The sequence below is a fragment of the Staurois parvus genome, unplaced genomic scaffold (assembly GCF_062004578.1).
Source record: "Staurois parvus isolate SC_StPar_1 unplaced genomic scaffold, SC_StPar_1.0 ptg000137l, whole genome shotgun sequence".
Classification (NCBI taxonomy): Eukaryota; Metazoa; Chordata; class Amphibia; order Anura; family Ranidae; genus Staurois; species Staurois parvus.
Window position 1 is genome coordinate 3988904 of NW_028317933.1, and position 26672 is coordinate 4015575.

General features: G+C 44.2%; 1 protein-coding gene across 1 annotated transcript in view; it reads right to left on the reverse strand.

Moving 5' to 3' along the window:
* The window catches only part of LOC149465757 (fer-1-like protein 4), a 213680-nt gene that overhangs the window by 30219 nt on the left and 156789 nt on the right, over nt 1-26672 (reverse strand). Inside the window, exons 34-39 of the mRNA XM_089673264.1 lie at nt 22828-22959; nt 22629-22739; nt 19093-19220; nt 8590-8760; nt 3453-3607; nt 1844-2022 (exon numbers count right to left, since the gene is read on the reverse strand). Of these exons, the coding sequence (XP_089529390.1) occupies nt 1844-2022; nt 3453-3607; nt 8590-8760; nt 19093-19220; nt 22629-22739; nt 22828-22959 (876 nt within the window). The remainder of the gene's footprint in view (nt 1-1843; nt 2023-3452; nt 3608-8589; nt 8761-19092; nt 19221-22628; nt 22740-22827; nt 22960-26672) is intronic.

Sequence of the window (26672 nt, forward strand, 5' to 3'; positions counted from 1 at the left end):
ACACTTTAAGATCTAACTTTGCATTATACACTTGCATAACCATGCTGTAAATACCGTATTTTTCGCGCCATAAGACACACTCCCCCACCCCCCAAAAAAATGGGGGAAAATGTCTGTGCGTCTTATGGAGCAAATATGTCAGAATACAGCAGAACCTTACCTGTTCCTTGGTCCAGCTCTGTCCTCACTGTCTTCTATCCCGGCGTCGGCATCTTTAGTGTGGGCACCCAGCTGTGACAGCTTGCGGCTTCACATCCGGGTGCCCACTGCACATGCGCGAGAAGTGCTGCGCTTTGTGAATGGTCTGGCAGTCTTCTGGGGAGACGGGGAGGGAAGATAACTCCATGGAAGTGGGAGCGGGTACCTGTCAAATTCGGGTACCAGCTCCCCCCCCTCCCCAAAGGTCCACAGTCTCTGGTCATCTGTAGTGTGTCTGCAGTCTCTGGTCATCTTCTGTACTGTGTCCGCAGTCTCTGGTCATCTCCTGTACTATGTCCGCAGTCTCTGGTCATCTCCTGTACTATGCTGCAGTCTCTGGTCATTTCCTGTACTATGTCCGCAGTCTCTGGTCATCTCCTGTACTATGTCCTCAGTCTCTGGTCATCTCCTGTACTATGTCCGCAGTCTCTGGTCATCTCCTGTACTATGTCCGCAGTATACACGATGGAACCCTGGTTGACCAACTGGCTAATGCGTTTTGAGGACACAACCTCTTCCTCAGAGCTATTTATGTTATTATGTCCATTGTGAGTATGATACCTATTTTTGTTTCTTCAATAAATTATTTTAAACGATAATGCACTAGGTCAGTGCGCCCTTTTTCTGTTTCTTCATTTGTATCCAGTGTATTTGGACCACCCCGGTCTGTTGAGGGCAGCAAGCAGTGCATATTCCAGAAAATTCCAGAACATTCCTATTGGGCCTACTGAGTCCTTTCCTAGCGCAGGAGTAAAGTGTTTGTTGTGTTGGACTATGTCCGCGGTCTCTGGTCATCTCCTGTACTGTGTTCGCAGTCTCTGGTCATCTCCTGTACTGTGTCCGCAGTCTCTGGTCATCTCCTGTACTGTGTCCGCAGTCTCTGGTCATCTCCTGTACTGTGTCCGCGGTCTCTGGTCATCTCCTGTACTGTGTCCGCAGTCTCTGGTCATCTCCTGAACTATGTCCGCAGTCTCTGGTCATCTCCTGTACTATGTCCGCAGTCTCTGGTCATCTCCTGTACTATGTCCGCAGTCTCTGGTCATCTCCTGAACTATGTCCGCAGTCTCTAGTCATCTCCTGTACTGTGTCCGCAGTCTCTGGTCATCTCCTGTACTATGTCCGCAGTCTCTGGTCATCTTCTGTACTATGTCCGCAGTCTCTGGTCATCTCCTGTACTATGTTTGCAGTCTCTGGTCATCTCCTGTACTGTGTCCGCAGTCTCTGGTCATCTCCTGTACTGTGTCCGCAGTCTCTGGTCATCTCCTGAACTATGTCCGCAGTCTCTGGTCATCTCCTGTACTATGTCCTCAGTCTCTGGTCATCTCCTGTACTATTTCCGCAGTCTCTGGTCATCTCCTGAACTATGTCCGCAGTCTCTGGTCATCTCCTGTACTATGTTTGCAGTCTCTGGTCATTTCCTGTACTGTGTCTGCAGTCCATTGGTTCAGAATTTTTTTTTTCTTGTTTTCTTCCACTAAAACCTAGGCGCATTTTATGGTCTGGTGCGTCTTATGAAACAAAAAATACGGTATGTGCAGATATATTGCAGTGTTATCTCTTTGTATGTCCTGTTTCTGTTCTTTAGGAACTATTGTCTAAAGGGATATCCTCCTACAGTTTTCTTGTAAAGATGGTCCTTCCCTACCTGCCCCATTCCAGGACTGTCAGAGTTGTAGAGGGTCCGCACTTCTACATGTTCTGGTACTAGCTTGGTACCAAACTCTGGCATTTCATCCCAGTGCTGCAGGACATACAAAGCCTTGTGTTCATCATACGCAGATAGCATTCCGTCTTCTTCCTTGTTCTTGTCTTTTGTGAAAGCCTCTGGAATACAAGATAGATGCTAGGATTATTGCTTATTCACAGTAAGTAGTTTCAGACTGGAGCTTCTGATAGTGAAGGTTATATGTCACATAAAGGGAAAGAGAAAATCCAAGATTTGATCCAATTTAAAAAGTGGAAAATCACTATATCAGAGAATCAAGTGGTACCAATGAGTTACAGTATAATTCTAATATATGCAAACAGAACTGTTTAACCATTCAAGGACCATCCCATAGCAGATGTACTGCCACAGGGTAGCCACGCTGTGCAAAATCACATAATAATCAATAAATACATGATTTTGCATTTTCAGGTAGGGAGTGCGAAGATGTAGAAAGAAGAAATCTTTGGATACTTCATTCTTTCAGTGTTGACAGTGCTGCCTCTTGCTGAGATGGTGATCGTTGACTTGCAATATGTTCATATTTAAACACTAAGGCTACACTTGTGATTGGGGAGGGGGGGGCAGAAAATCTATGCATTTGCCATGTGTTTTTGCCACCCGCCCTCAACCACGCCCCCTTAAGCTGCATTAGGTGGCGGACAGGGGTGTTTAAATGTGGAAGTGCCACAAACACCCCTGCAATGCGTTTGTCAGCACAAATGAGGTTAAAACAGGCGGTAAGGAGGCGTCCCATTCCTTCCTCACTGCCTGTCAGTAGCCTCTGAAGCACGATCAAATGAGGATCATGCTTCAGAGAAAAGAGAGATTTAGATGCACATTTAAATCTACCCTTATTGGTCAGCTACACATAACTCAGTACCAGGGGCGGACTGACCATTTGGAAACTCGGACACTGCCCGAGGGCCCGGGGTCAGTAGGGGGCCCCATGAAATGCCCCTGGTACCTTTTTCATAGGCTTTTTTGAGTTTGGTCAAGGATACAGGGGCCCCATGATCCCCTATTGCCCGGGGGCCCCATGAGTTGTCAGTCCGCCCCTGCTCAGTACTGCAAACTGAAGGGCTTAGCAAATGTTCAAAATGCATCTTGCTACTGTATAAAACTACGTCAGAGCTTATTTAAAGTTGACCAAAGGATTTCCCACCATTGTGGGTATTCTAAGGTACTGAGGCATATTTAATATTAGATTTGGAAGGACAGAAAAGAATTGCTTTAATGTGACTTGAAATTAATTGTTCAAACTGAAAACTGCCAATGAAAACCAACAAGTGGTTAGTACAGATAAAATGTCTTTATTCCTTTTGTCATAAACTATAGAATCATTCAAAAATAGGCTTCGCTGATCACTAACTTTTACTGAAAACGCAGCATATCAAAAAATCAGGGCTGAAAGATTACCCAGCAGGGTTCATATCTAACATAACTTGTCATGTCTGCTTCATGTCTGCTTCTGTATCTTCTGTGACTTTGATCAGGCAATTAAAAAGCATATTCATTGACCATCATTATTGGGTCCACATCTTCTTACCTTCAGGAAATGCCTCACTGGGTATCTTAAAGATCTTATTATTCACTTTGATCTCCTCCTTCCTATACTCTGCAGAGGGCAGGTTGTGCTTTTTACACAAAGCGCTGAGAATCTGGCAAGGTTTGAAGGTATCTCTCCATGCATTGTAGCCTTCACTGAAAGACAAAAACATAATACATTACAGAACAAAAAAGACAAAGGACATTTTATCCACTGGACCAGCCTTTCTCAACCCCAGATGAGCTCTTGAAAAGAATTTCTAGGTCTTAGGTAACCCCTGAATAAATTATTTTGAAAGGGGTCACTGGGAAGAGCGTCTTTACAGCGGGGGTCATTATGCCACCCTTACTGACAGCTAAAATATCATTGGTGTCATGCTGCCAAGTGGCACTGGTCATGGAACTATGCAGAAATAATCAGATGGGAGGCCAATCAGCCACAGCTCAAGGAACCCCTAGAAACCTCTGGAGGAACCTTGGATGAGAATGGCTGCACTAGACTAAAGGTCTTGCAAATATAGGAATCTGTGTATCATGAAGAAAATGGATGGGGAAAATGAAATTGCACCAAGTCCTTTTGAAAATGCATCTTTTATAAAGCTATCATGCACTGTAAACCTTAAAACATTGATGTAGACGAATATAAATGTCAGGGCTGGATTTCCATCACTGGTGCCTATAGGATTACAACCTCAGGCAATAACCCTCTGCTGGGATCACATCTTTTACATAGCCCATTTTCTTGTTTTGCTGGTCCTAACCTGGCTTAAATTGTGGCAGTGTGTATACACTCACCGGCCACTTTATTGGGTACACCTTGCTAGTACTGGGTTAGACCCCCTTTTTGCCTTCAAAACTGCCTTAATTCTTCGTGGCCTAGATTCAAAAAGGTGTTGGAAACATTCCTTAGAGAATTTGGTCCATATTGACATGAGTTACTGTTGCCTTTCTATCACCTCAAAGCAGTCTGCCCATTCTCCTCTGACTTCTGACATCAACAAGGCATTTTCGTCCACACAACTGCCACTCAAGGATATTTTGTCTTTTTCTGACCATTCTCTGTAAACCCTAGAGATGGTTGTGCGTGAAAATCCCAGTAGATCAGCAGTTTCTGAAATACTCAGACCAGCCCACCTGGCACCACAACCATGCCACGTTCAAAGTCACTTAAATCCCCTTTCTTTCTTGTTCTGATGCTCGGTTGAACTCCAGCAGGTCATCTTCACCACATCTAGATGCCAAAATGCATTGAGTTGCTGCCATGTGATTGGCTGATTAGCAATTTGTGTTACCAAACAATTGAACAGGTGTACCTAATAAAGTGGCTGGTGAGTGTATAACTTGTGTGAGTTTTCAGCTGATGATAGGAAAAAGCCTGCATTAGGATAACTACACTGTAAAATGTTGTCCATTTTGCTTCTGCTATCAGTAGTTAAATAACTATTAGGAAATCAAGTGTTGATAAATACGTTTGTGTGTATTTTTATGATTTTTGAACTACAAAAAACTAAAAATATTTTCAAAGACCCCTATTCCCCATCCAAAATTTTATGAATGCATTAGCTAAATCAATATACCTGTCTTCCAGTCCATCAGTTCTGCTGCTCTGTGTCTACAGGGGCTGACCACTGTCCACACCATGGTGCAGAGGACACAATTCATAATCTTTGTTCTAATAGGCTCAATAATGAGGCATCTTTCTATATCTCAATTTTAATCTCCTGTTATATAGCTACAGCAGGTGCAGCGATCCCTCCACGACTTACTCTCTTAATGGCATAATAACGGGCAGACTTGGTAAGGAAAGAATGTGCCACTTCTTCCCCTTCTTTCCCACTTCCACTTGGGCCAAGAAAGTGGCTCTTGTCAGGCTTTCCGCCTGCTCTGCCCCCTCCCCATTGGTTGCAGCGGAAGACCAACCAGAGAGGCAGAGGGAAGCATCATAGGACATGTCCCGAAGACTGGCAGCCCCATTGGAACAAAGAGGGAGCAAACTACAGCCCAGAGAAGGAGGAGAGAGCCAAGAGCCCAGGAAAAAGGGCTTTCAGGGGAGTGCTACGGGGGCCAGGGTGGTGAGAGGACTGCGCTGGGGGATGCCATCTTAGAGAGAAAGAGACTGAGCAACTGGAGAGCAATTATTTTATGGGGGAGACCAGAGTATTGCACTGTCACCTGCAACTGGAGGGATGGGGCTCCTGCTAGAAACCAGTCCCCACTGTGACAACTACCTGAGTCACCATGGACGACCCACAGTGAGCTGACACCTGATTGGAGGGATCTCTGTCGCTGTGTCACTGGATCTAGTGGAAGGGCTCGTTGGCCATTATCTACTACTGTCTTTGGAGACAGCCATTTGGAGACACTTAATTGACTATTTGAAAGATTTAATACAGCCTGCAGACTTTATTGACTGCCGCACAGCAATGGTTAAAAAGCTCCAATGTTTTAGCTGCGGAGCGTAAGGACTAAAGACTGCCGTTAACCATTGCCTTCCAAAGCCTTTGCCCTTTTGGCCAGTTAAAGAGGTACCTCGTAGGTGACGCTGTGCTATACCCAGACCAATCCCTTGGGTGCACTCAAAACCAGTGTAGAGTTATTATTCTCCTTGCTGCATTTAGTTTATTCTCATTGCCCATTGTGGAATTGCTAATCCATTTATTGATTCTAGTTATTGGTATAGAACCTTATTGGTTGTTTTATTTTACATGGGCACAGCCATTGCTCTGTCTATCAGACTGTGTTCTGATTTACCTGTTATGAGCTTTTGCAAGCTCAAACTGCCATTTATTCTAATCGATATCAATAGATTAAGTGTGCCTACCACTATACAGTTGTGTTTATTTATTGGTAATACCGCACTGCCAGGCAAAAGGTATTTTACACCTGTTATTACTTGTGCTCGCAGTGATTTTATTCAACCAGGTATGCCAGAGGGGATTAGGTTGTTCTTGGAGTCGAGACGCAGAACAGAGAACCCGAAATTACCAAGTGGCTCCTTTGGTGGTGGCGCTACATAGCCAAATGCAACGTTATCTTCTTCTTTACATATCTCTCACTGCTTCTCTCTGATTGCTTCCGAACTTCTCTTCTGCCATTGCCTTCTTCTGGAACTACTTTTCAGCTGAATATACTGTCCTCTGAAGATTTGTCCATCAACAAGCTGTGTATCCTTACCCCAGGACATCTCCAGCACATTATTTTCCTGGCCATCTCTCACAATGGCTCCATCTACTACACAGGTACTACTGTAACATCTAGCTAATCTAAAGCTAAACTCTGGTTTAATAAAATTCTATTAAAGAACATATTCCTAATTCAAAAAAGTTTCTTCTATTGCTCTTGGCCTCATATATTTCTGAGTAGGGCTTTAAAGAGACTGTCATAAAAAAAATGAATTAATGAAATGAATATAATTGCTGCAGGTGTAAAGAGCAGGCACCTAGAGGTACCTAGACATGGGCAAAGCTCCATCACTTCTGGGCAGTGCCAGAGCTTCAGGGGCGGACTGACAACTCATGGGGCCCCTGGGCAATAGGGGATCATGGGGCCCCAGTGTCCTTGCCCAAACTCAATAAAGCCTATGAAAAAGGTACCAGGGGCAGCTCATGGGGCCCCCTTCTGACCCCGGGCCCTCGGGCAGTGCCCGAGTTTCCAAATGATCAGTCCGCCCCTGCAGAGCTTGCTGCTATTTCCTGCCATAGCCCTCATTTGCTTTTCTCCCATAGCTGAAGACAGAGTAAGGAAGGTGTTGGAGCATGGAGCCTGGGAGGGGTCCCCAGGGAGGGGGGCCTATCTACACTTGAAAAGTGCAACTACATTTGCAAACAGGGCTGCTGTTAGAAACCACGGGGCCCCAAACAGCCAACCTGACAGCCCCCCACCTCCAACAAAACAGAGTTTACTATGCTGCAATTATGAATGAACGCAGTGCTGGGTAGCCTTGCTGACCAGTGTGATGTGCAGGAAGAGGCAGGTAAACATCAGCAGTAGTTGGAAGTTCCAAAGCGTTACCATTTGGACTTGATGGGAAGGCTCTGGAGGCTGGTACAGCTATGTGCAGGTCAGGGGCGGACTGACCATTTGGAAACTGCCCGAGGGCCCGGGTACAGTAGGGGGCCCCATGAGATGCCCCTGGTACCTTTGTCATAGGCTTTTTTGAGTTTGGGCAAGGACACAGGGGCCCCATGATCCCCTATTGCCCGGGGCCCCCATGAGTTGTCAGTCCGCCCCTGGGTGCAGGTAAACCTAGTATCCTGCACTGTATGCCTGCAGCAGTTTTCTTTTCAATTCAAATACAGATTCTGCACAAAGGATAAACAAGCCTCAGACCAGCCCAATGAAATCAGTATAAGTATTGGCCTCAGCCGCTGCTCCAGCCATGCCTGGTAACGTGTTTCGTCCTGCTCACTGGGGGCTTGGTCACCTCTGTGGCTGGAGCAGTGGCTGAGGCCAACACTTATACCAATTTCATTGGGCTGGTCCGAGCAGCATTTATCCTTTGCATATTCACACTCCTGGATTGTGTTATACCGGCAGCTCCCCCTCTGTGTACCGGCGGGGTAACTCTATGCTGTCCAGCTTCGAATCTTCCAAATAACAGATTACTGTACCTTTAAAAATTATATAAATCCATAAAAGATGAGTGTACTGGGACAGGGTTTTGTCCTTGCAAAGACCTGGATGTGTGCATGTGCCCTGCAGCCTTTCTCAACTTTTTCAACACAGAGGAACCCTTGAATTAACTTTCTGGTCTCAGGGAACCCCTGCTAAAAATGACTATATCTACAACTCATGATACATTATTGTGACGGTCAGTGGGAAGAATGCTCCTCCTTACTGATCGCTAAAAAAAAAAATCAATGGTGTCAGTGGCACTTATTTGAGAGGTGTAAATTGCTCATTGCTCAAGAAACTCCTAGAAGCCTCTGGAGGAACCCTAGTTGGGAAACCCTGCTCTAGTGGATTTTTCATTGGAATAAATGGAAAAGAAACTCAGGCTGCTGACCCCTATATTTCACCTGAGCTCTCTGGATGTCATCACTGAGCGGAAACAATGTCTACCTTCCATACTTTTCTTTTTATAGACCCATAAAGGTGAACACTTTGTGCCTTCTGCAGTTGGAATATTCCATACTTACACATCATACTGTAGGGCCAGACCACAGTTTGCTCGATGGTTACTGTAGAAACGATTTTCCAGATCCAGCTTTGTCTCGCCAATCAAGTCGTCTGATCCAATAAGGTCATGGTCGTATATAAAGACTGTCATTTCTGAGTCCACTGGGAAGGAGATCGTCAGTTCGAACACCCTGCACAATGGATGGAAGGAGATCATCAGAAACAGTAGAAGAGCTATAAATAACATTTATCAATTGTATTGGGAATGCAGCTCTATGTATACACACAGCTGAGCACACTGAATGTTTTTATCTGTCTTTTAAAAAAAAAATTTTTTCCCATGTGTATGTGAATATCTCAACATTAAGGGGTGTATTCATAAAAAATTCACGGAGCTATTTGTCCAGCAAAACTGTAAAACAGCTTACTTCTGTGCGAATGCTGACAAAATTGAATGTTACTCGCCAGGTCAGATGTGCAAACCAGGAAAATACAGCATGATGGCCACTAGAAGGCGCTGACAATCAAAGTAAGTACGTTTATATTTCCAGTGATCATCAGTGGCCATAATTATGAGTTTTCCAGATTCACTCTATTCTGTATGACAGAAGAACATCTGACCTGGAGAGAAAATAACCTAGTTTTGCTCTACAAATTTTTTTATACACCCCAAAGTGTATGTATATCCTGTGTTTTTTGTTTGCTTGGTTTGGAAAGAATATGGAAGGGTTGAAGCTCCTGTCAGTTTATCTATTTGTTGTGTTCTGCTGGGGAGATTTCCCTTCACTTCCTGTCTTGCAGCCAACAACAAGAAATGAAAGGAATTCTCCCCAAAGTGAGGGCAGTTCCCTTCTAGGACAGTGACAATGACCATCAGGACAAATAGAGGGGGAATCTTTCCAGCAGGGACACTGACCCGCAATAAAGACTTGAGAAAGGGTCTAATCACTCAATACTCAAAACTAAAAAAGAAAAACTTTTCCCTTTTAGATACATTTTAAAGCAAATCTGTCTTTTGTGCATGAGCGCAACGCAACAGGTTCCTTTGGCATCTAAGAGTTTGAGGCGTCATCAGGGGCGGACTGACAACTCATGGGGCCCCTGGGCAATAGGGGATCATGGGGCCCCTGTGTCCTTGCCCAAACTCAAAAAAGCCTACCAGGGGCATCTCATGGGGCCCCCTACTGACCCCGGGCCCTCGGGCAGTGACCGAGTTTCCAAATGGTCAGTCTGCCCCTGGGCGTCATTGACTCCTTCCTCAGATGTGACAACACTGACTGCCTGTTTTCAGCAGTGTCACATAGGGGTTGGGAAAGAATCCTATTATGAATGCAGTGGAGAGGAAGGGGGTAGGGGAGCAAGTATGTAGTAACTAGGTGGCTCCGTGCAAGAATAGTGTCTGGTTACAGCCAGGGGCGGACTTACAACTCATGGGGCCCCCGGGCAATATGGGATCGTGGGGCCTCTGTGTCCTTGCCCAAACTCAAAAAAACCTATGAAAAAGGTACCAGGGGCATCTCATGTGGCCCCGTACTTACCCCGGGCCCTCGGGCAGTGCCCGAGTTTCCAAATGGTCAGTCCGCCCCTGGTTACAGCAGACAGTGTCATCAGGTGCTAGACGCCTTTTAGTTAGTGCCCCCTGTAGTGATGTCATGGGTAGGGCAGCACCCATACATAAGCCAGGTTGAGAGGAGCCTTCGTGCAGTTGAGGCATGGGAGCCAATCAACCCACACCAGTACAGATATAGCCAGCACTTCAAGGCCCTGGACAGGGCTGGAGGCCTGGGAGAAGTAGACCTGCACCCAGGAGAGCTGGCTGTAGCCTTCCTGACCCTTATTGAAGTGGGGGCTATGGCGGGTTGCAAAAGGCATTAAAGGCATCGCCAAGAGTTCCTTCAGTGGGGCTGTTCTCCTGGAAGGTCACAGGAATGGTGTACCCAGGGTCAGACTGACCATTTGGAAACTCGGGCACTGCCCGAGGGCCCAGGGTCAGAAGGGGGCCCCATGAGATGCCCCTGGTACCTTTTTCATAGGCTTTTTTGAGCTTGGGCAAGGACACGGGGGCCCCATGATCCCCATGATCCCCTATTGCCCGGGGGCCCCATGAGTTGTCAGTCCGCCCCTGGGTGTACCTATGTTGGAGGTAACTACAGAGATCCAATTCCAGTATGTACTAATGACCCCGGGCGGAGGGAGAGAATGTTAGAGGGAGATAGCTGTTTGAAGTTTCAGATGTGACTGCTGCAGACCGTCCATTAAAGGTGATTGACTATGTATTGTCAAGTGATTTGGGAATGTATGACAATGTGATGTGACAGTTCTACCATTTCCTGAGTACCATTAGTAAAGTGCAGCAATTCTACTGATATGTGCAGACTATCCTTCCTTGGCATATAAAGGTCAACAGGCAGGTATGTCGTGTGGAGGCCTTTGGCATGGAGTGGAGCACAATATGGTGGAGGATTCTGCCTCAGCAGGAGAGATAGTGTTCTAGCAATAGGAAAGGAGCAGGGCAAGGACTTGTGGTCTTGGCATCATTGCTAGCCAATTGCACAGCCCTTCTTACAAATATAAGCAGCTGATCAGGTCTCCATTAGAGTCAACCTGTTACTTTGTCCTGCATAGGCAAAAAACAGGTTCCCTTCATTGTATACTGTATAGTTTAATCGATGTGTGGTTGGCCTTGGTCATACTCTAGAAAACACAGGGCACTTGGCAGGCAGTACAAACATCTGCCAACTGTCCCTCAAAAAACAGGTCCCAAAGTGCTTACCATCCAAAAGTCTTTTGACGCACATTAACATTGGGGTAATGCACTCCAAACTATTATTTGAGACAAGGCTGACTATGACTTTGTATTGCTCCCTGTGACAGAAAGAAAGGGAAATCTGAGCATTTGACAGCTGTTGCTGATAAAGGAAGTCATTGGGGAAATCCAAAGTTTGGCAGTTGTCACTGAAACAAGGAATTCTTGAGGAAATCCAAAATCGGACCGATAGCAATAAAGCCAAAAGATATGTTCAAACCACAAAATGAAAAGGATTTGGCTGCAGTTCCATTTTAAAGTTCTAGCACAGAGTGTTGACAGGGGGGGGGGGGGCATGATAGGGGTACAGCATTTCCTACAACACTGTGACTGACAACAGGATAGGATTGATATAAGACGCACTCACTTGGCAATAATGTTGCAAATTTTCAGCTAATGTCCCGCTACGGCTTGTGTGCTACGCCTTCAGAAAATACTGTAGGAAGTTACTTTGTTTGCCAAAAAAATCCTTTTAAGTATACATAATTTACTTTTTTTTATAGTTCACTTTTATTCTTTGAATCCAAATCTGTTTCAATGCGGCTCAAGCTGGGCAGTTCATAAGAGCAGTAATTTTCGAGCAAAGCATTTGTCTCAATGACTTGTAAAAATAGGATCCGGCTGCGGTGAACAACATCGATGCTACATCATTAATTCAGTCAGCTTGCATATAGGATTCTCCTTTATTTCACCAATAAATAACCTTTCTACCACCTACGCTCTGCAATCCTTGTTAGAGGATGATAAACGGCAGCCCAACTGGATAACTAGACAGGGTATGTACTATACTGCGGCCTGGAAGTAATCAGATATATCGGGCTCTATGTTATTGTCTTACAGCCATGGACAAATATATTGGCACCCAGGGGTGGACTGACAACTCATGGGGCCCCTGGGCAATAGGGGATCATGGGGCCCCTGTGTCCTTGCCCAAACTCAAAAAAGCCTATGAAAAAGGTGCCAGGGGCATATCATGGGGCCCCCTACTGACCCCGGGCCCTCGGGCTGTGCCCAAGTTTCCAAATGGTCAGTCCGCCCCTGTTGGCACCCCTGCATTTCTGTCAGATAATGCACCACTTTGCCCAGAAAATTGTTGCAATTACAAATGCTTAGGCATTCTCACGTTATTTCTTTTGTTTGTATTGGTATGACACAAAAAAGTGGAAAAACAAAAGGCCAAATCTCCTTAGGGTACCTCAAAAGCCACAGGAGCTCAACAAACAATGTCTCAGTTGTCAGACAGTCCACATTTTTTTCATATCTGTGAACTACTCCACTCCATCTCATCAACACCTGCTAGCTGTTTTCTGTTCCTTTTCTGGCCTCTCCTGCAGGTGGGTCAACTCTTTCAGTGTCAAAGCCCCTGTAATCAGGAGCTGGAGGCTCTTTTCCACTCAAAGGCTCTCTAAGTCCCAAATGAGGCCTTCCAATCCAAAGAGTACTGTAAATCAGTCCCCTCCTCTCCAACCGGACTACCCAGAACCCCTCACCACGCATGGGAGAGAAAGCCTGGGTACTAGACATTAGTCCCCATAACCGAAATAGTGGGGAAATATTGTATACCTTCCATCCAGAACCAGTCCTTGGCATCCTGTACATAATATACAGTGTTTATATATATATACTGTATATATATATATATAAACACACTATATTGTCAAAAGTATTGGGATACCTGCCTTTACACGCACATAAACTTTAATGGTATCCCAGTCTTAGTCCGTAGGGTTCAATAATGAGTTGGCCCCGCCCTTTGCAGCTATAACAGCTTCAACTCTTCTGGGAAGGCTGTCCACAAGGTTTAGGAGTGTGTCTATGACCATTCTTCCAGAAGCGCATTTATGAGGTTGGGCACTGATGTCAGATGAGAAGGCCTGGCACGCAGTCTCCGCTCTAATTCATCCCAAAGGTGTTCTATGGGGTTGAGGTCAGGACTCTGCAGGCCAGTCAAGTTCCTCCACCCCAAACTTGCTCATCCATGTCTTTATGGACCTTTCTTTGTGCACTGGTGCCCAGTCATGTTGGAACAGGAAGGGGCCATCCCCAAACTGTTCCCACAAAGTTGAGAGCATTAAATTGTCTAAAATGTTGTGGTATGTTGACGCCTTAAGAGTTCCCTTCACTGAAACTAAGGGGCCAAGCCCAACCCCTGAAAAGCAACCCCATACCATAATCCCCCCTCCACCAAACTTTACACTTGGCACAATGTAGTCAGGCAATGATAACTCCAGAGAACACCTCTTCACTGCTCTAGAGTCCAGTGGCAGCATGCTTTACACAATTGCATCTGGCACGTTGCATCGCACTTGGTAATGTAAGACTTTGATGCAGCTACTCGGCCATGGAAACCCATTCCATGAAGCTCTCTATGTGCTGTTGTTGTGCAAATATGAAGGCCACATAAAGTTTGGAGGTCTTTAGCAATTAACTCTGCAGACAGTTGGCGACTGCTGCACACTGTGCGCTTCAGTATACATACACTGTATATATACATATATATATATATATATATATATATATATACTGTATATATATATATACACACTCTGCTCAAAAAAAATAAAGGGAACACTGTGAAAACACATCAGATCTCAATAGAGAGAAATATGCTGGATATCTATACTGATATGAACTGGGTAATGGGTTAGGAACGTAGGCATGCCCCATCGTTTGATGGAAATGAAACTTATCAACCCACAGAGGAATGAATTCAAAGACACCCCGAAAATCAAAGTGATGCAGCAGGCTAGTCCATTTTGCTGAAATTTCATTGCAGCAACTCAAAATGGTACTCAGTAGTTTGTATGGTCCTAAGTGCTTGTATGCATGCCTGACAACGTCGGGGCATGGTCCTAATGAGAATGGTGTCCTGGGGTATTTCCTCCCAGATCTGGACCAGGGCATCACTGAACTCCTGGACAGTCTGAGGTGCAACATGGCGGCGTCGGATGGACCAAAACATGATATCCCAGAGGTGTTCTATTGGATTTAGGTCAGGCAAGCGTGGGGGCCATTCAATGGTATCAATTCCTTCATCCTCCAGGAACTGCCTGTGTACACTCACCACATGAGGCCGGGCATTGTCGTTCACCAGGAGGAACTCAGGACCCACTGCACCAGCGTAGGGTCTGACAATGGGTCCAAGGATTTCATCCCGATACCCAATGACAGTCAGAATGCCATTGTCTAGCCTGTAGAGGTCTGTGCATCCCTCCATGGATATGCCTCCCCAGACCATCACTGACCCACCACCAAAACGGTCATGCTGAACGATGTTACAGGCAGCATAACATTCTCCACGGCTTCTCCAGACCCCTTCACGTCTGCACATGTGCTCAGGGTGAACCTGCTCTCATCTGTGAAAAGCACAGGGCGCCAGTGGCATACCTGCCAATTCTGGTGTTCAATGGCAAATACCAATCGAGCTCTATGGTGCTGGGCAGTGAACACAGGTCCCTCAGGCCACCCTCATGAAGTCTGTTTCTGATTGTTTGGTCAGAGACATTCACACCAGTGGCCTGCTGGAGGTCATTTTGTAGGGCTCTGGCAGTACTCATCCTGTTCCTCCTTGCAAGGAGCAGATACTGGTCCTGTTGATGGGTTAAGGACCTTCTACAGCCCTGTCCAGCTCTCCTAGAGTAATTGCCTGTCTCTTGGAATCTCCTCCATGCTCTTGAGACTGTGCTGGGAGACACAGCAAACCTTGTGGCAATGGCACTTATTGATGTGTCATCCTGGAGGAGTTAGACTATCTGGGCAACCTCTGTAGAGTCCAGGTATTGCCTCATGCTACCAGTAGTGACACTGACTATAGCCAAATATAAAACTAGTAAAAAACAGAAAAGATGAGTAGGGAAAACATTGTCAGTGACCTCCACCTGTAAAACCATTCTTGTTTTGGGGGTTGTATCACGGTTGCCCATCTAGTGCACCTGTTGTTAATTTCATTAACACCAAAGCAGCTGAAACTGATTAACAACCCCCTCTGCTACTTAACTGACCAGATCAATATCCCAGGAGTTGAATTGATTTGATGCTATACTAATACTATACTGATTAAAAAGTGTTCCTTTAATTTTTTTGGAGCAGTGTACGCACACACAGATGCACACGCACGCACACACACACGGCAATGCTCCCTATGGCTGAGGGTAACCCCTAAAATACCCTAATGCTTAGGGGATCCTGAGGTCTAGTGTGTGTATATTCCCACACTAGATCCCAGCATATACCTGTTAAAGAGGTAGCCCTGCAGGTGCTGTCATAATGTGCTAATAAGCCCTGTTTGAATGACTGGGCCTCGATGACATCACTTCTGCATGTCATGTTTGTGGCACAGCTCTCTCTCATTGGATGGCATATTTGAGCGTGTCGTTCATTGAGAGCTCAGTACACAAGTGCCTGTGATGTTACCAGCTGCTACACATGTAAATATCTCCTAAACCGTGCATGTTTAGGAGATATTCACTTTACCTACAGGTAAGCTTTATTATAGGCTGACCTGTAGGTACAAGATAAAAAGAGGAGTTTGATACCACTTTAATATGAAGATAATAAAATCCCTTAGAGGGGCCTTCATAAATAAATGTGTTTTAATTTATATCAGGACAGTCCTGTGTTATTAACATTAATTTTATTTTTTAAAACTTATTTTGTCAAATTTTATATTTTACTTTAGGTTGATGAGTATTTGAGCCCCTAATCTCACAGGTTCATGGGTTCAAGCCTCACTTCCGCTACACATCACGACCATTCACTGTGATCACAGTTGCAATGCTCTATAGACTTGAATGCAAACATTTAATAAATTCATATTTTTTCTATGATTATTGTGGAGACATTTATTCAATATTTGCAAAAGTAGGACTATTCCTTTAATGTCAAAGTAAAGGTATGCCTATAGCAGGGGCGGACTGACCATTTGGAAACTCGGGCACTGCCCGAGGGCCCAGGGTCAGTAGGGGACCCCATGAGATGCCCCTGGTACCTTTTTCATAGGCTTTTTTGAGTTTGGGCAAGGACACAGGGGCCCCATGATCCCCTATTGCCCGGGGGCCCCATGAGTTGTCAGTCCGCCCCTGGCCTATAGTTAGATACTTTAAAGCGGAGTTCCACTCACGCTGTCAAAAAATAAAAGTCAGTAGCTACAAAAACTGTAGCTGTTGACTTTTAAAAAACACACACTTACCTGTCCCTCTATCCCGCGGTGTGTCCTCTGCAGCCTGTTTTACCGGCCGTCTTCTCTCCCTGGGCGTCGGCATCTTCAGTGTGGGCACCCGGTTGTGACAGCTTGCGGCTTCACAGCCGGGTACCCACTGCGCATGTGCGAGTAGCGCTGTGCTTCATGAATGGTCCTGTAGTCTTCTGGGACCTGTCCCAAAAGACTATGGGGAGGGAGGACACCTTCCACTTCTGATTGCCTAGGTGATCGGAGCAGTGGGAGCAGGTACCTGTCAAATTCGGGTACCTGCTCCCCCCCCCGCCCCCCAAAGGTGCCAATCCTTAATGGGTAGCGGGGGACCAGTCTTTAAAGTGGAACTTCCTTTTGGGTGGAGCTCCGCTTTAATTACAACCATGTCAGGGCTGTACAGAATGATAAAGGTAAAAGCTAAACCACAAACTAGAATTTGCTGCATTCATAAATGCCTGTTACAAATTACAGTTGAATGGAGTGTAAATTGTAGTAGGACAATATCCTCTGCTGGTCATTCTAGTTAACTACATCATCATACAGCAATTCCAATATACTGTATACCCAAGTATGTAGCTGGCATGCCTTTCCCAAAACTGAAATATACATTCCTTTTTTCTCTTTGTTAAACTTTACCACAACACCTATACTGTGATATTGTGTAGCTTTTCACTGTCCTATTTTGGTTTTTGTTTCTTTTGTCGTTGTAACTATATTTGTATAACCAAATAAAAATTTATTATGGAAAAAAAAACAACTGGATTAAAAAAACAAAACAAAAAGAAAACAAACTGAAATATACATTTTAGATACAGTGTTTCTTTAGGCTCACCATACTAGGATGCAGACTGTTGTACCATGTGAACAAACTTAATGCAACTGTGAAAATTTTAAAACTAACAGCACAGGGAAAAAATATTGAAGAAATACTCAAAGAAAGGAATACATGTCTGATCATAGAGGTTGAATACTTTCTATTGGTATTACTGCTGTACTGCCCTTAAATCCCTCTTGTATTGAACTGTATTGTTGCTGTATTGTCTCCCGTTATATTGTAAAGCGCTGAGCAAACTGTTGGCGCCATAAATCCTGTATAATAATAATAAATAATAAAAATGTAGAATCTGTACTGAATAGTGCATATTCAAACAAGAACAAAGTAGAATGGTCTGATCATGTTTTTATATCTTTTTCCCCAACAAGCAGTTCATTTTATATTTGTACTTAATTAGCGCAAAGGGAGCTTGCGAAAAAAGTCCTGTTGGTTGTCCGATTGGCAGAGGCGCCCAGAGTGAGGTGTCAAAGAATAGGTGAGAATCACCTGTTTTGTAGAAACATAACATTTTTTTATTTCATCCAATAATTATAATAATTATTATTGGGTGAAATAAAGAAATTGTATGTTTATACAAAACTGACAACTCTCACCTATTCTTTGACACTCCACTCCAGGTGCCTCTGCCCATCAGACAACAGACGGGCCTTTTTTGCAAATTCCCCTTGATTCCTACTTGATTCCTTACACCTGCCTGAAAATTCCACTGAGGACCCAGGATGGGAACCACTGAGACAGAGAGAAACCACCTCAATCTTGCAGGTTTTCTCCACCCAGAAGGTTGCATGTTTTCCACATCATTATATACTCTATCTCTTTCCTTCCCACTGTGGAACCATTCTCTAGTAATATAACTTCTTTTAAACATTCTTTCCCTTATTTTTTTCAATATACTATACTATAAGGATTCCCCCACCTCACTCTTGGCTTTTCTGGTAGACAGAGGTCTCTAGCCAGCTCTTTAAGACCATATCCTTCAGATCGTGTTTGACCACAACACCTTAGACATCATCCTACATTTGGTAATGTTCAAATAAAGTAGAGTTCTAAAACCTATATTTTAGCTTCAGGATCCATTCACACTATCGCAGTACATTAACACACATGCATTGGCACGTGTTACGTCATGCATCAACATGCTTTTTTTGGTAGCCTATCCAAAATAAATGGGTGGCCAACATACCAAAAATGGTGCATGCAACATTTTCTTCCAGCATACAACAATGCGTGTTAGTTGGCAACGCACATCCACTGGTAAGGTAAGGAAGGGTTCCAACATCTGTCAGGATTTTATTGCTTTCCACATTGAGAGTGACTCCTATTCCAGTGACAACAGTCAAAGGTTGTGATTAACCCTAACTTTAGGGTGACTTCCTATCACTTTCTGTCCAGAGACACAACAGGGAGTGAGTAAAAATTTCCCCAGAAAGTTGTTAACAGAATAGGAGTCTCTCATTGGTGGAGATCCTCTATACTGCTAACTAGGTGACAATAATAAAAAATATTGGATTCCATTTTTGTCCTGATAACAGTACTCACTGGGATGAGTAGCGAGGATAGACCTCCCTGACCAAAGGTCTAAATTCTGTTCAAAACTCATTAAAGTTTTTGCTGAAGTTCTACTATAAGTAACCAGTACAGAAGCCTTGACATATTAAAGCAATTTCCTATTTGCAGCTGATGTTACTTACTCTCCAAACACTGGGTTCAGCTGCTTGGGGATGTATCTGTCCCTGCTGTCCACCGACTGGTCACCAACTTTTACTAATATGTAAGGATCTGATTTTCCATTAGGGTCAGCTGGAGCTAAGTTTGTTGCCTATAATAAAAACAAAAAAGTTAATATTACAGTTTGCCTATATCTCTAGCTGTCACCAGAAACATAAAATTTAAAGCAAAACTACACTTAAAATAGATTTCTATATCTCGGGTGTATTGGGGTAGGGTTCATTCCCCTTGGTCTTTCCTGATTTTGTGGATGAAGTCATGGAAATTTCCCACTAGCCTTTCTCTAGAGTTGTTAGATTTTGACAATGCAAGCAGCAGACATATTGGTTTTAGGGGCTTATCAAGAGTGTATCTCACTTTAACCATCAATGTTCCCAAAGCCATCACCAATCCCTTGCATTTAATTTCTCCCCAGACACTTGAAGGAAACCGCCAGGCATTGTATGGCTTCTACTGCTAACCTCTCTTTTTGCCTGGCTATGTTAATCAAAAGCCTTCAATATTTTTCTGAGCCTACAAGTTTTCATTTTAGGAGTTATGACCTTCCCCTGGCTTCACTAGGGGCATGCTTGTTCCAGGTCTGTGACTTGGAAAGTAGAAGCACCGTCTCTATTATATCAACCACTTCATTTGATCTTCAGGAGCAAAGAGATAAGGACTTCCTTCCATCCTCATGTATATCTGCAGGATGCTGGAGTTGCCCAATCACTAATGCTATCACATAGAGGAAGGAGAGTAATGCCGGCCATACACTAGTAGATTTTTGAATGAGAATTTGCACATCCACACAAAACTTTTCAGTACATTAGGTGGCTTGATGAATTTTGTTCACTTTAAACATTAATTTTGGAATGAATGGGCTTTACCAAATGAAATGCCCATTCACTGTTACAAATTTATTTGTCTGAGAAAATTTTTCTATTCTGCTCATTCGATTTTCTCACCACTGCGACTGAAAATGAACGTCGATTTGATCACACTAACTATTAGAAAATTGAATAAACTTTCTTAAATGGAAAACTGAACAAGATTCCACTAGTGTATGGCTACCTTAGGTCACATGATGCCCCAAACGTATGCTGAGTATTTTGTTTGCTCCCAACTGAGCTGCCAGTAGGGCTGGCATTAAAGTGTTTTTTTTTTAGTTTTAGTACAGAATGGTCAAAACTCCATAATTTTTTTTTGCTGTCTCTATTCCATTGTGGAGATTTCCATTTATTTCCTGTCACACAGACACAACATAAAGTAAAATAAAATCTTTCTAAAAAGAGGGGAATCTTTTAGATCAGGGGTGGCAAAGTCAATTTCATTGTGGGCCGCATCAGGATTATGGCTGCCTTCAAAAGGCCAGTTGTATCTGTAAGACTAGATATCCAGAGCACCCCACCCTCCTTATATCAGTTGTCAAGAGCCCCCCACCATCAGAAGTCAAGAGTCCCCCACCCTCCCTTACATTTCAGTGCACCCCCTTACCTTGTTCTACTACTAGGAAGAAGCTGGGGTGGACTCTGCCAGAGTCTGCTGAATGCTGAGACCAAGGGAGGTGGAGATAAGGGGTGCAATGGCAGCAGAGAGAAGTGCAGGATCTGTGGAGGGAATTCTGTCCTCTCTGCTGTCGACTACTGAGATGGGGGGGGGAGTAGAGATGATCCTCTTTTCAGCTGCACGGAGAAGTGCAGGATCTGGCGGAGGAGTTCTGTCCTCCTCTCTGCTGCTGACTGCTGAGACAAGGTGGGAGCGGAGACAAAGGGGGTGCTGCAAGATAGGTGTGAGAGCCACATGAAATTGCCTAACGGTTCAGATTCAGCCCATGGGCCTTGTGTTTGACACATGTATTTTAGATAGTTGTCACTGGAACACATGTCCCCATTGAAAGATTTCCTCATCTGTTCCTGTTGAAGTGACAACCCAAAAATGTAGGATATTCCCTTTAATATCAGTCCTGGTGAATTTTTTTTTTATTAAAACAGATTGTTACAGATGAGATTAAAGCTGAATACCAGATATGTTATTTTTTTATATAGTTACATTGGTCCAGCTTGGACCAATGTAATCATATACAGTATGTGCTATACCTGCAGGATCGCCCTGAAAGCTGAAAATCACTGTAGTAGGCACCAAGACTACAGTGATCCCCACTAGCTTCCAGGCACCATGCCAAATGGCTGCCCTTCTGCTTACTGAATCCCTAAAGTCACCTGTTCAACATGGGCACCATTCAGAGAACACTTTGCATTTTCGGAAAGAATGTTGTGCACCTGTGGTGCTTGTGCTGTGCAAGCGGTCACCTGTGTTCACAGTGCAGCAGGGCAGCCACTTGGCACAGGACCCTTAAGTTAGTGGAGATCAGGGGCGGACTGACAACTCATGGGGCCCCCGGGCAATAGGGGATCATGGGGCCCCTGTGTCATTGCCCAAACTCAAAAAAACCTATGAAAAAGGTACCAGGGGCATCTCATGGGGCCCCCTACTGACCTCGGGCCCTCGGGCAGTGCCCGAGTTTCCATATGGTCAGTCCGCCCCTGGTGGAGATAATTGTAGCAGTGGTGTTCACTACAGTGGTTTCCAGCTTCCATAAGGATCAAGCTGAACAAAATGTAACTGCATAAAAATTGCCATGCCTGGATTTTAGCTTTAAGTACACTTAGGTTGTTAATCTGGAGGTGGAATTTAGGACCCTAGATTAAAAAAGCTATTATAATAATATTGCTGATGACCAAGACAGCAATCTTGCTTGAAGGATCAGAACCCCCCAACAAGTATATATAACACCAAACATCCATGATTAGCTCCTCAGCATCTCCCTTTAAAGCATATGTAAAGGACATTTTTTAAAGTTTTGGGACAGAGTAGGTGATACTCAAGGTCCCTGTTTGTTGTTCCCATTGGGAAGCTTTTCCTTCATCACAAAGTAAAAGAAAATCTTTGCAAGATGAGCTGAAATCCTCTCTTAGTTGTCACTGCAACAAGAGTCCCAATTACAATTACAATGACAACTCAAAGTTTTGGACTTTGTCACCAGGACACATAGATATGTCAAATCTCCCCACATGGAACACTGAAAGAGGGTCTAACTCCACCTTTCCCAACCTTTTCAAGGAACCCTTGAAACAACTTTCTGGTCTCAGGGAACCCCTGCTAAAAATTACTATATCTAGTGTGATGGTCAGTGGGAGAAATGTTCCTTACATTTGTTGTCATTGGGAAGAATTACTCTCTTCAAAGGATCAATGGTTTCAGTCGGAACGTATCTGAGAGGCAGCAATTGCTCATTACTCCAAGAACACTTAACAACCTCTGGATGAAACCTAGGGTTCCATGGAACCCTTGTCTAGCCCTTCCTTACTTCATCCAAAACAAAAAAAATAACTCTACATACACAAGGTAACCCCATCGATTTGTCCTGCATGGTTGACTTTAAGCAATGAATTTAAGAGCAATGTGGTCAATCTGTTCCTGAATTATGTGTAAAGTCCACCAGCTAATGTGAGTCACTCACCTTAACTATGTAAATGCGGACAAGAACTTTCACTGGCCTGTTCCTGGGGACTCCTCTCATTATTTGGAACTCATCAGTGGCTTCCCCAGCTGGGTAGATATAAAAAGAGCCCTAGAGAGCACAATTATAGGAAGCAAATCAGTGTTGGTTCTCTAATCTGAAGAATGGTACACTGCAGCTCACATATCACTAAACATACCTTGTATTTTCCCATAAAATTATCATCATCATTAGCATCCTCATCGTCAAATGCTTTGCCCCGATACAGAGGAAACACATAAAGCCAATCTTCAAATTTGTCAAACTCGTTTTCCAGTTCTCCTTTGTATACCTGCAAAAAAAAGTGTTACTGTTAATTTAAAGTGGCTGTATAGATTTTTTTTTAGGTACACATAAACAAGAGTTTAATTAGGTGTAAATACTATTATCAATATGCATTAAAGCCCAAATCCAGGGATTCTACAAAATCTACCCTTGCAGTGGAACCCCCCCACACTGAAAGGGTTAACTGCTCATTAGGTTTAGGGGCGCAGAAATAAGGAGTAAAACTTACTTTGTTCCTTGTGCCTGTAGGCCCCCTTCATCCTGTGACCTTTACTACAAAGCCTCCTCTCTAAAAGCCCTCTTGCTTATAGTTGCATGCCTGCTTCCTTCCACGGGCAGACTAACCATTTGGAAACTCGAGCACTGCCCGAGGGCCCGGGGTCAGTAGGGGGCCCCATGAGATGCCCCTGGTACCTTTTTCATAGGCTTTTTTGAGTTTGGGCAAGGACACAGAGGACCCATGATCCCCTATTGCCCGGGGGCCCCATGAGTTGTCAGTCCGCCCCTGCTTCCTTCTCATACAATGCAAGGTTAATGGCCCTGCATTGTAAGTGAAGATGGCAAGAAACTGCTTACAGCACTGAGCACCAGAGGGGAAAAATGACAGCACCAGAGCCTGCTATATTGAATAAGAAGGCAAAAATATGGACTAGCAAGCATGTACAAAAATGTGAAAGTCATATGTAGAAATACTTAAGAAGAGCTGAACTCTGAAAGCTGTGCCCAATAAAAAGGCAGGCTGAATGTAATGATGAGCTAAGGTTCAAGCTGAACTCAATTTGACCTGAACCTGCAGGAACCTTACAAATGATATCAGGCGGTTGGTCCAGTCAGCTGTGGATGTGGAATGCTCTGTCCTGCAGTTGCGCATAACAATCTGACAGTGACATAATCAACCTAATCTGGCCACAGTTTGGCCTGAATCATAGCTCATCCTTAGTTGAGGCTGTGACAGACTGCCTGGCACCCCTGTGCAACTTACTGCAGTAAGTAATTCCGGTAGAGAACTGCTTTCTCAGCACTGGGACACAGAACCAAGGTATTCTAACTGGGCATCGCACCCAAGAATAGGCGACATACACTTCAGAAATAGGGGCAGTCCCCACATGAACAACAAAACCAAATATTATACATTGGGATAAACATCCCACACTGATTAGATAATGAGGTAAAGCTGACACAAGACTAATCCCATCATGTAGGAACCTCCAGGAGGACTAGCAAACAGACAAATAATAGATGACTCAGTTAATTCAATTAGCAACGGAACAGAACACAACGGTAAACAAAACTTAACAAACACCCTAATAAACAGATTACAGCAAGAGACCTCAGCATCAGTTTGTTTTGAGCTGATAATTTTAACATCTGCTCTGAGTCTAGGAGGGGGGTTGAAGCAGTAAATGCTCTTTTGAGCTACAAATCTGTATCCATGTCCTCCAATTCTCAGAGTTTGTGTGTTTCGGGAAGATATGGACTTGAATCTGAAGTAAAACTACTCCAAAGGTCCCCCCAGGCACACAGCTCCCAAAAAATAGAGCCCACTCAGATGAAAGGGTCCATGGTCAGTAGGCAAGAGGCTAGCTTCTAGTCCCCTCCAAAGCCCCTACCCCAGTTGAGTCTGTCACAGAGGCCTTTGCAATCCAAGGACCTACATCATCTGGTTTTAGCCCTGAAGAAGGGGGAGTGCTGAGCCCCGAAAATGCTTTAGATGTTACAAAAAAAACTTTTAAAAAGTCTGTACAAGCTGGTGTGGCGCTCCCATCCTTTCAAATCTTCAACAAACTCCTCTGGGGGTCCAGCAAGACCCCGCAGTTGCTAGTGAGCAGCCCCTAAAACTGCAAAACACCTATTGCATGTGCATAAGGTTCAGTGCTCCTGTCACCCGTATTAGTGTATTAGGATTAGTCACTAGTATAGCCAATGGACTCCTTGAAACTAATCTTTTCCCCATTACTGTCGTACCATAGATTTTTTGCTTTGTATGGAGGCAGTCATTTTGGTAGGCACTGGGTTTTGAGTTCTTATGTCAGAGCTTCCAGCAACGTGAAGGGTGAGTAGTGCAGTAGTAGCATCACCAAATCTCCTGAGACTAGTAATCAGAGGCAGCAGTGCCTTAGATCTCACACTGCAGATATGAGGCTATAGGCACACTGGTCCTTAGCTACCCTTGCATATGACAAGTGCACTGCTACTTTTTATGAGGAATTTTAGACAAAAGGTACATTTGTTGGGGTACTAATTTTACCATTTCTAGATGTTCCCTATAACATAGCAAATCTTCACTTTTGAGTTCAGGTCCACTTCTCATTTAGTTTAGCTGGGATTATTTGATGGACTAACAATAAGGAGTTCCATCCTTGCACAGCTCCCAGGGTTTACTTGAACGTTGAAGGGCCTTTGTATAAAAACGTTTATAGGAAAGTTATTTTTGGCCTGACATTGATGACCACTTTTTCTACAAAATGCTAGTTGTATGGCTGTCATGCTGATCTAATGACTAAGTATTTTGGTGTGTGACCTGGAGTATTCACATCAGGATCCTGAGTGCAAGGTACACGTTGTAACCATGGTCAGGTTGGGAGTGGTGGTGGTTAGGGGCAGAAGTTGCCCTCCAGGTGTTTCATGGGACCAAGATGTTCAGCTTGACTGTTGGAGCCATAAACTGGAAACACTAAAGAAATTAAATGCCTTACGATGCAACTTCTCCCAGCCAGTTATGGGTCAATATTGCTATAGACCACGGGGATGGTATAGCAGAAGGTTTCCAACCCACCATCTGTACACATACTAGCAGGCAGGGGCGGACTGACCATTTGGAAACTCGGGCACTGCCCGAGGGCCCGGGGTCAGTAGAGGGCCCCATGAGATGCCCCTGGTACCTTTTTCATAGGCTTTTTTGAGTTTGGGCAAGGACACAGGGGCCCCATGATCTCCTATTGCCCAGGGGCCCCATAAGTTGTTAGTCCGCCCCTGCTAGCAGGTCTACATGGGTTGTAGTAGAACCAATATATACTGAAATAGGATGCCTCTGGACCTGCCTACATGCTTATTCCTGGTCGGTGACTCAGTAAGTATTGAATCATTATTGCAGAAACAGCCAGACAACAGCAAAGACTGCCTTCATATTTCTCTAATGACAGATGCTATTTAAAGTCAGTTATAACACCATGGAAAATTTATTTTCCAGTCTTCCTTTCTCAAAAATAATGGATGACCCTAGGTCCAACATCCTGAAATTATGTGAAATATACACATAAATAGGAAAAAGTGATAGGTTTATTAGAGCTGATTTAACAGTAAAAATAAATCTCTGCTGAAAAGCAGAGAAAATAAATTGCTTCGGCATTTCCTACTAACTTGATGTGTGATTTTTCTTTTTTAATTAAGGCAAAGCATCCCTTTTCTTTGCAACCCTTTCCTTTGCCAAAGCTTACAAAAAGCTCTGCCAAATATAACATTTTTCAGCTTAAAGCGGAACTATACTCACCTCAAGTGATGTGACATCCTCGAGCAACCTCGCCAGTGCCAACACTTGATCTTCTTCCAGGTTCATGATCTTCGGCCAGCTTGATTGGCCTCAACGTGATGACATAGCTCCCATGCATGCATGGGGCATTTATCATGGCAGTTACCAAAATTGTTCACTGAGCTGTGCATTTGCCTTCCTCTGGATCAACTGTAGGTGTAGGATTACAACTTTTTTTTTTTTTATGGTTG